The sequence below is a fragment of the Merops nubicus genome, unplaced genomic scaffold (assembly GCF_000691845.1).
Source record: "Merops nubicus isolate BGI_N331 unplaced genomic scaffold, ASM69184v1 scaffold24997, whole genome shotgun sequence".
Taxonomy (NCBI): Eukaryota; Metazoa; Chordata; class Aves; order Coraciiformes; family Meropidae; genus Merops; species Merops nubicus.
This window is the reverse complement of record NW_008618836.1, coordinates 1-10523: the sequence shown is the minus strand read 5'-3', so window position 1 is coordinate 10523 and position 10523 is coordinate 1. Positions and strand designations below refer to the sequence as shown.

Genomic DNA, 10523 nt, shown 5'->3' with positions numbered 1-10523 from the left:
TCGATGGCTGTGGGGGTGTCTCCGTTCCCCCGGCCCAGTCGCGTCGAGGGCCGAGGGCAGGCCGCCGTGCGCCCCGCCATGCCCGCGAGGAGGCCGGAGATGTTGCCGTAGCGGGGTGGAGGAGGCGTTCCCGGCTCCCTCCCCAGTAGGCGGAGGCCTAAGTGGGTTTGGGGTCCCCGTTAGGCTTGGCTTACCGGACTTGGGGTCCCCGTTAGGTTTGGCTTACCGGACTTGGGGTCCCCGTTAGGCTTGGCTTACTGGGCTGCGCGTTCTCTCAGGCCCGTGGCCTGGGCTCCTTCTGGTTTGATGCGTGGCTGCCACTGGGTTGACTTAAGAGTAAGTTGGAGTTCCTGGAACAGCTTTCTGCCTGGCAGTAGAACAGAAAGAGTAATTTCCTAGTATAATACAAAACCTCTGAAATATCTCTTTACTTTCACAGTTATGGAGCAAAAATTCGTGCCCCACATGCCCTGGTGATGACTTTCCTATTCAAGAGCGGAAGGTACAAACCCCAGTTCTGTGTTTCTGTGTTACTGTTTAGAATGCTTTCGTTCAAGCATTCCATTTGTCATGTTTCCAGAGGGTGTAGAAAGCAGAAAGATACGTGAGCTGTGTTCGTGGCCCCTTGTTGTGATAGCTAAGGACAACTCACACACACAAATACACATAGTGGCAGGGGCAGCCCCTCTGGCATGGCTGATGAGAACCAGTAGGAAAAGGAGAGATTAGCAGGTGCAAGCAGCACTACTCTGCTCTCTGTTCAAATAAGGGAAGCCAAACTGTAGCAGTGCACATTGTGCCTTTCCCCACTTAATGCCAGAGGTTTACACCTGGGTAAGAAATTTTGTAAAAAGCTGGTTTTATAGAATTCATGCAATTGGACAGAAGCACAGTCCCCAGTCTATACAGAGCTGTGTTCTGATGAGTGAGCCAGAGCTGATGGGATTTCTCCTTCCTGACAAGATGTTCTGGGAGGTGCCCAAGGTATCAGTCTAGATGGGCAGGCCAGCAGGGCATAGTGTCCAGGCTGAGTGACTGCATGGTGCTGCCTCTTTGCTCTCCTAATCGTCTGTTTCTTTTCTTCAGTTTAAGAGAGAAATTGAGGTCGATTGCTCAGGCTACGTACACCCACTCCCGGAACCTGGCCTGGTTTGTGTTCACCTACAAGGGGCTGATGGCGCTGCAGTCCCGACTGCAGGGGAAAAACATTCCCTTTCATTCTTTCTTTGCAGCCTGCATTGGGGGTTGGCTAGTGTTTGGTGACAACAATCCCATCAACAGCCAGGTAAATGCAACCACTGAAAGTTTCCTTGACAAAACAACCCCAACAGGCAGATGGTCGTGTGCCAGGAAGTGGTTGGTACAGGCTGGCATGTTTCTGGTGGTTCTTACCACCTGCTATTGCTCTTTTACTACGTTCCTCTTCACACAAGTTCTTGTTCTGACTGCTCTGCAGTGTGCCTTTGGGAATGGTGTGTGCAGCATGAGCACTGAAAGCCCGTGCTGACCCCCAGAGCTGCCCTGTGTGGCTGGGGAGGCAGGCAGCCCCCAGCCCAAAGCTGCTGGGTTACCCCACCGGACACCCGAGCTGTGGTGACCTACTGTGAGGCTCCTCCTCACCCTGCTCGTGGGGTTAAACCCTTTCACTTGAGTGTTGGGTGTGTAGAGCACGATCAGTAACTGAGCTGCACATAACTGGTTAAACTGACAAAAGCTCCTCTGAGGACTTTTTGATTTAAAGCTGATTGCTAACAAAAAGTCATAGATTGATTAATGAGTAAAACACACAGATGTAGGTTAATCAAAAGAGTTCTACTGATGCAATGCCCTGCAAGAGTGTACCCCAGGTCTGGTTTTAGGCTGTGTCCAGACTATGGGGTGTGTGTCTGCTGGGCAGGTTGGCTGGGCTGCCCCATGACTGTTGTATCAGCACTATCTGTGGTAGCCTGAACTGCACAGAGACCAAACTTGTGCAACTGCAAACATAGGTTGCATTAAATGTTACTTGTTGATGACTAAATCAGAGCACCAGCAGAGAAGCAGGACTTTGCAGGGGAGACAGAAACATCCCCAGTTACCAAGACTGTTTGAGATGTGAACCTCCAACCCTTTTCCTTTGCAGTTGGGTAGATTGTCTCCCCCCTCCTGCCTAGATTATCGCTCCCCCTGGCTGGGCAGGTCGGGTCAGGTCGGGTCAGGTCCTTCCCCTCACGGTCTCTGGGTTCTCCCTGCAGATCATTATGTACCTGCTGTCCCGGATCCTCTTCGGCCTGTGCCGCCTGGCGGTGGAGAAGGGCTACGTCCCACAGCCAAGGCAGGATCCCTTCCCACTCCTGGCTGCTCTGGTCTGGGGGACGGTTCTCTGGCTCTTTGAACACCACCGGCAAACCCTGCAGCCCTCCCTGCAGTCCTCCATGACCTACCTGTATGAGGACAGCAACGTCTGGCACGACCTTTCTGACTTCCTCCTCTATAACAAGAGGACAGACAACAAGTAGGTGGTTCATTGTGAAGCACCTCTGGATGGGGTGGTACCTTCCAGCAACAAAGGGAAGAGGTTCTTCTCTTGCTCTTGATTGGTGATTTTTTTAAAAAATTAATGCCTATGAAGCAGAGTTGCCTCTTGTACCCTGGCCAAAATGTTCTGATGAGTCTTCCCTTGGCTCTGTTTAGAGCCCACAGAAACTTGTTGCAGTCTTTTCTAAAAGAGGCCTTATTTTCCTTACAAGTATGGTTTTGGGGTTTTCTGGTTTTAAGGAACTAAATATACTTATAAAATGACAGCCTGACAGGAAATGAAATGTATGTCTAATCATGGAAAAAAATATCTTTATCTGAGTGCTCACAAGATGGAAGCATTTTTCTGTGCTCCCCATAGTGGTGGGAGTGGGGGACATGCTCATGTCTGAAAGCAGGGACGTTATTTCTGTGGACAACTGGGAACCTTGTCTGAACTATTACAAAGTTGGTTGTGTGCTCTCTAAGAGTTTCTCTGCAGTTTTCCCTCAGGGAGACAATAAGATGTTTGAGAATAAAACTGTTGTCTGGTACAAGCCTGCTAAAACAGGCTTGGAAGGACTTTTTGCTCGGTTTCTGTCATGCACTTGGGCTGAATCTGTCCCTCTGCAGAGTGCACTAATTCATACTCAGTAATTATTTTAAACTTCTTGTGAAGTTCCTGAAAGCTGCTTGAACTGAATAACAGAAACACTTATGCAACTGAGACTGCTTTGGGAGCAGGCTGAGGCACATCACCCGCCCTCAGCTCTCACGCTGGGTGCTTCAGATGCAGAAACCAGCAACACTTTCAACAAACACTTTTATTTTGGTGGAAAATAAGCACGTGGGTTTCCCTTAGGTCCAGATCTATGTTCTGCAGCAGTGGCATGTGTTAGCTATAACCAGACTTGAAGGTACCTGTACTTTGCTGAGCTAGGTTGAGGCTATGGGTGGAAAATCCAAGCAAATCTTCCTCTTAAAAACACACTGTTGCAGCACACACTGGGATTTCACAGAGGATTGACTAGAGAGCTGGAAAAGGACAAAAGCTGTTAAAAGTGCAAAGCACTTGCACTGCCATATAACACTATATCATTCACTTCTTGATGTACATTAAGATAACCCCTGACACACTGTTTTTATGTGGTGATATCTTAGTGAGCTAGGTTGAGGCTATGGGTGGAAAATCCAAGCAAATCTTCCTCTTAAAAACACACTGTTGCAGCACACACTGGGATTTCACAGAGGATTGACTAGAGAGCTGGAAAAGGACAAAAGCTGTTAAAAGTGCAAAGCACTTGCACTGCCATGTACATCAAGAAGTGAATGATATAGTGTTATATTAAGATAACCCCTGAAACACTGTTTTTATGTGGTGAAATCTTAAGGGGGCCTACAAGAAAGCTGGGGAGGGACTTTTTAGGATATCGGGTAGTGACAGGACTGGGGGAATGGGGCAAAGCTGGCAGTGGGCAGATTCAGGCTGGATGTGAGGAAGAAGTTCTTCCCCATGAGAGTGGGGAGACCCTGGAATGGGTTGCCCAGGGAGGGGGTTGAGGCCCCATCCCTGGGGGTCTTTAAGGCCAGGCTGGAGGAGGCTCTGGGCAGCCTGATCTAGTGGGAGGTGTCCCTGCTCATGGCAGAGGGGTTGGAACTGGGGGATCCTTGTGGTCCCTTCCAACCCTGACAGACTCTGATCTGTTTTAGCAGAGGACTTAGTAGTGTTGGCTTGATGGTTGGACTTGATGATCTTAAAGGTCTCTTCCAACCTAAAGGATTCTATGATATTTGCAGGAGTCACTAAATTCCCTGTGCTAGCCAGTCCCTTTTGGTTCAGTCAGGATTGTTTTGTTTGCACTCCCTGTACCCATCCACTTTTCCATCCTGACCCTGTCATTTCATAATCCTGCTGTTGCTGTTCATTGTCTTTTGCAGTATTTTCACCCTCCAGCCTCTAGCAATTTGTCATACTCAGTGGTATGACTGAAATAGTTCAGGTAGCTTCAGAGTAGAGAAAAATTCTCAGCTTCTTTTTAAATCAATTTTCCTCATCCTCCTAAGCTCTTATTACTGTATTACACCTATTTATTACTCATATTAGACATATTCTGACTGCTTCTTTGGTGTTTATTTTTCCCCTCTGTCAGCAGGAGGGAGAGTGAGATGTTCCCTTGCCCCTGGTCTGTGTTGTTGTGATGTTTGGGACTGAATTGCACCTTGAGTGGCTCGGGTGGAGTAGGAACAGGGTCTTCTGACTCTGGAACTGAATCTCACACCAAGTCCAACTGCATTCACTGAGATTACTGAGAGGTGGATATTCCTTTGTGCTCGTGCTGTGCAAGTCTGTGACATAGCCAGGAGACAAGATGCTGCTTTGCATTAACTCTTTGTGGTACCTTTCACTTTTAACTTCACCTGCTATTACAGCCTGTACTGGATACTTGAATTGGAACAATAATCAGGATTTAATCTGATGGATCCCAAGAAAGCTGTAGAAGTTAGGAATTGCTTTTGTTTCTTTGCAGTTAAATATTTTGCTGGATGTAGATAAGCTTAAAGATTTGAGTACAGAAAAAACGTAGCTACAGGTGAGGTCTGATTTCTTTATGAACATCATGTCTCTATTTGCACCACTGCTGGATATCAAGCAGCACGAGTGCAGCACTCTATTGTTGTGTCAGAAACCTCAATCTTGTTCCACTGTTGCTGAATTCCTACAAGCTTTGATGGGATTTCAGAAGACCCTTCCACAATCTCAAGCTATGACTTGAGAATTCCTCCCTAAAACCATTAGACTCACAAATCCTTGACCATGTATAATTATTGCAATAATTACTGTGTGGGCTGGTTATGTCACCTGTGTACCTTTAACAAGTTTTTAACCTTTTTAGTTTATAGCTGTTGTTCCTTTCTCTGAGGAAGGCTTGTGGTTCTCTTAGGGGCAAATTAATTTTCTTCTGCTGGTGATTCTGCTGCTGCAACCATGTGGCTGCTCGTGAAGCACTTCTCTGGCCACATGAAGGACAAGTGCCCTGCTTAGTGCTTTTTACACTGCTGTAGGATCTCCATCCTCTCCAGACAGCCAAAAGCCAACAGAAAGTTTCTAGTATCGAGCTGGCAGCAGTGCCCGGCCGTCGTCCTTGGTTCAAAACACCCTTTTTCTCTTGGGAATCCATCCCCAACCTCACATTCAAAGCAAATTGTGTCCAAGCCTCCAGCCATCTGTTCTTCTGCCCCAGGACCCAGCTGCTGTCCCTGGAAGACAAAGTGCAGCCCGTGGCAGGAGCGGGTGCCCCAGCAGCAGCCGTGCCTGGACGGTTGGTTTTCCCCCTCCCTCAGGGCAGGACGTTAAGCTGCAAGTCATTTTTTTTTTCCCCCCAGGGAAGTAATTGGAACAGTTCTTTAATGGCATTAGTCCACGTTGCTGTTTCTGTGACCAGATAGCTGGGGACGAACCCCTTATGCTACCAAGGTGTTGGAACAATGCGGGCGTGTAGTAAGGAAGTGAACTAGAAGTAATTTGTCTGAGTCAGACTTTTCGGACACATAAGTTACACTCCCTGCCCTCCCCCAATGTATTGTGTGGGGGACTGAGTCCCCTGTTTGTGTTCCTTTATTATTAGCATTAAAACCAAAAGGAATAAAGAGACGGTTGGAAAGCCACCTGCGAATCAGCCAAATGCTTAAGAATCACAAAGCAGTGCCATTTTCTGCCCCCAGCCCTGCCTGGTTTTCAATTTTAAGATGGATGTGGATTTGTTTGTCTACATCAACTTCATTTCCCTTTGTTATTTCTTCCTTGACACCTGACCATGAGACACTGAGTGTCTCTAAAGAGCAGCAGAGTGTCTCAATGCTTGGCTCAGTTTGTAAAAAAAAATTAGGATTACTGGATAAAATTGAAGTGTTCATTTTAAAATGATGCTTCTCTTTGAGATTTTAAGCCTCTTTTAGAGGCAGTTTTAAAGGTTAATGAATCAAACGGATCAAAAGTTTTCAGCAAGCCTTGAATAGCAGCCTGCCTATACTGAGCTATTAATCATTTATTTTCTGAAGGAACAAAGCAAGTGCAGGGTTATTTACTGCTGCTGCATGCTGCCCTCTCATACCCACTGTGCTCTGCTTCCCTTTGGAGGACAGTTCAGATGTTTGTGCTGAAGAACCCTTTCCGGGACAATTACATTATTGAACAAAGGTGCACATTAAATGGGTGCCTGACATTTGGTTTAGCTGGGGTTTTCTGTACTGTGTTTGATCCTTCCAGTTAAAGGGAGGATATTTCTGACAGGAAAACCAGTGCTTGTCCAGTTTGTGCCACAGAGGAGTGCTTGGGGAAGGTGTGAATCTGTGTTTGCAGTGTGCTTTGTCCTGGCCACCAGCCCTGTGGCTGGGCAATAACCAGCCCTGTTCAGGACAGTGGAGAGGCTGCAGAAGAGCTCTGGTGTGGGTACTGTGAGACTTTCTTGCCCTGGCAGTGGAGTTCAAGCTCTGCTTTAGACCGAGCTGGGTTGGGGGGATGATCTCTGACTGAACTAGACCAAAGCTGGGTGTCCATGGGGACCCCCTGGGCACCCTCAGCTCTGCAGCCAGCTGGGAGCCATTGGGGAAGGCTGGTGCCAGTGGGGGAACCACAACCCCATGCACATACCCTCACACAGAAGAAACTGCTGGGACTTTTCACTGCCTCAGCACAAATACGACCTTTGGATAGTACCCCTGGCCGTGCAGCTTCCTATTTGTCAGACTGTGTTTGTCTGCCTGGATCATGCCAACCTGAGCAGAATGTGGTCACGTTTCTAAGGCTGGTTTTGAAATCCAGCAGATAAAGGAGGAGAGAAAAGAAGGTGTAATCCTCTCCAGCATAACGTTTGCCTTTCACTTAATATTTTTGGGGTGCTAATCTTGAATTTTTCACCTGTATGTTCATACAGATTGTTGGAAGAGATAATATTTTTTCTTTACTTAAAAGATTTTTTTTTCCTCTGTCTCATTTCCTTATGAGACTGGTGATGAGGAGGGCAAAAAACAAATGCTCTGTAATACAAGTATTATTACCTCTGCTTTTGGTATATGTTTCATGTTCACAGTTGCTGTGGAATCCAATCCCAGATGCTCTGACAGCTTAGAAGAAAGTTAAGAACATAAACTTGGGTAACTTGTAATTACACTGAGCAGAATGCTAGTAGGAATATCTCAGGTTTGGGGTTTTAAACGTGCCATAGAGGGGGCTGTGGGTTGTTGAATTAGTTCTGTCCACTGTGTGTTGACTTCTGGGGCAGTCACTGTAGTACATCAGTTCAAGCCTTCCTGCCAAATTCATTTGCATACTTCTGGATAATCTCTCTTTGAATGTTATGATACTGTGCTTTCTATAAGAATAAAAACCTAATTTTTGTCATTATTCACTGTTACTGTTATTAAGCTAAAGTGCATGTAGTAGTGTTTAATTATTGCATGTTACTAGTGCTGAGTGTCCTGAACCTGCTTTGCCCCTTACCTAAACAAAATAAGGACATACACAAATAGTTAGACAGAACCAGGATGTATATAGGATGTATTTGGTGCCTCTTCTGAACTAAGCTACAGGGGGAATATGCTGTAGAGATAACAGCTGTGGTAGTGGAGATAAGCCAAATGAACACCTCCAAACTGATGTCAGTCCTTAGTGGTGTTTTCCCTCCAAGCATCATACTGTACCTGAGCCCTTCTGTTCCAAGTGAAGCTCTGAGTGAGCTATAGGGTTTACTCTGGCATTTCAGCTGCCTTTTGGGTTCACAGTGCCAATGGCCATACTTTGAACCTGCTAGTTAGCAAACCTGGACTGGCTGAAGTTACTCAGGCTAGGTAAAAGCTAAAGCACAGGAGGCTGAGCGTGTCCCAGGGTACAAGGCAGCCAAAACCCACACAAGCTTGGTGACTGCTGTGGGGTAAGTCTGGCTGGGGTACAACGTGTATGAATAGGCTTCCTGATCTCCCCCATGGCCAGGGGGGGCTGTGGAGACAGGACTTTATCTTTGTGCAGCACTGCCCAGACAGCTCATCTCGGGAGCATGTCGCGGCTCTTCAGCGAGGCTGGGGAGGCCGGGAGGCAGCTGCAGCTGTCCCAGAGATGGGGTTCATTTGCTTTCCCTCATCTGCATGCAGGAAAAGCCCCTGCCCTGCCTTCTCCCACCAGCAGTTGCCTTTCATTTGTCTTCACAACTGCCCTTTTTCAGCATCGCCGGCACTAAAAGTCCCGGAGCAGCCGCAGCGCAGCAGCTCAGGGCAGAGGGGGGCAGAGCACAGCCTGCTCTGCCCAGATAAGCTCCTGCATGAATTAAGGAGGGGACAGCCTTTGAGAGTGGAACGGGAGCAGCTGGTGCAGCAGCTGTGGCCCAAAGCCCACGTCACCCCAGGAAGCACTGGGCTGAGGCTCCCTGGGGATGGATGGGGGGAGTGCTGCCAGCCGGCCTCCCGCCTGCCTCCTGGGGTTGCCTTTTCCCCCTCCACAGATGGAAGAGACATTAACTGTGTGCAAACATCTGGTCTAACTGTTGCTTCTGATTCACGGTAACGAGGATACTGCAATGCAAGGGCTCCAGAGAGTGGGCCCTTCAATATTAGAAGGGCCAAGTGTTAATTAACTGTATTAATTTCCTTTAAGCAAGGCAGCGTTGTTATTTGCTCTTTGCTGATGAAGAAATGAGGCATCAAGAGGTGACGTGATTGGTCACAGACACGCAGGGTGTTACTGGTGTATTTAAGGGTGCAGGGATCCAGGGAAATCGTGGCACCACTCCACACTGTCCTGCAGGGGAATTGCAGCCGCTGCCAGAATACCCAGCGTAAAATCCTTTACAGCCTGAAACTTGTCAGGCCAGCAGAGGGGCAGTGCGTGTCAGGATCTGCTCCACAGCATTTACCTCACCACTGCACACGCCTCCTGCATCCCACGCACCACAGGAAGAACCCCGTGTGCTGGGCAGGCTGGTGTTGGCAGCAGGGCTGGGGTGGGGACCAGAGCTGGCCCACAGCCCTGCCTGGCAGCAGAGGGGCTGGGAGCTCTTCTCAGCCACGGGGCCGGCTTCTGGGGGGCTCAGAGGGGTTTTGGATGCCTGGCAGAGGCCCACGCTCAACACTGCCCAAGAGCTTCGGCCGCGCTGGGCCCTGGGAAAGGCCTAAGCTTTGAATGCTGGGGCTCATTAGAAGGATTGGGTTTTTCCTTTTTAATTTTGCTTTCTCATGCAACAGGAGGGTTATCAGCATCCCGCATGTGGGAGATGCTGGTGGTGGGAGGTGCCTGTGCCATGTGTCCTGCATGGACTATCATCTGTCTGCATGGTGGGGCCACTCCTGACTCTGGCTGCTGTCCCTTCTGCCCCCACCTCGCCCCTGGCCACACCAGAGATAGCTGCCATGGTCAAGGGCAGGATATGCATCCAGCAGAGCTTTTCTCCATGTCACCCTGCAAGGGGTTATCACCTACTGCTGAAGAAGCTGCCAAGATCCACAAGCTGTTGGGTGTCTGGAAAACAAAAAATGCCAAGTATTATCTAGCAAGCAGACAGCAGGTTGCAGTGGCTGTTTCATAGAATCATTAAGGTTGGAAAAGACCTCTAAGATCATCAAGTCCAACCGTCCAGCACAACCATGACCACTAAACCATGTCCTGAAGTACCATGTCCACACATTTTTTTAATACCTCCAGGGATGGGAACTCCACCACCTCCCTGGGCAGCCTGGGCCAATGCCTCACCACTCCTGCAATCATGACATTCTTCCTAATATCCAATTGAAACTTCCCCTGGAGCAGCTTAACCCCAGTTCCTCTCATCCTGTTGCTGGTTACTTGGGAGGAGAGACCAACACCCACCTCATTCCAACCTCCCTTCAGATAGTTGTACAGAGCAATAAGCCCCCCCCTCAGCCTCCACACTAAACACCCCCAGTTCCCTCAGCCACTCCTCACAAGCCATGCTCCCCAGGCCCCTCAGCAGCTTCATTGTTCTTCTCTGGACCTGCTCCAGCCCCTCAATGTCTTTTTT

At 48.5% G+C, this 10523-nt stretch overlaps 1 protein-coding gene across 1 annotated transcript; it reads left to right on the top strand.

The window, feature by feature from the left end:
- Positions 1-439: 439 nt before the first annotated feature.
- PXMP4 (peroxisomal membrane protein 4, 24kDa) lies at positions 440-2676 on the top strand (the record flags this gene model as incomplete). Its single annotated transcript, XM_008943592.1, has 3 exons — positions 440-502; positions 1087-1285; positions 2235-2676. Coding segments are annotated over 3 exons (526 nt in total), but the record flags the coding sequence as incomplete, so codon positions are not given.
- Positions 2677-10523: the final 7847 nt, after the last annotated feature.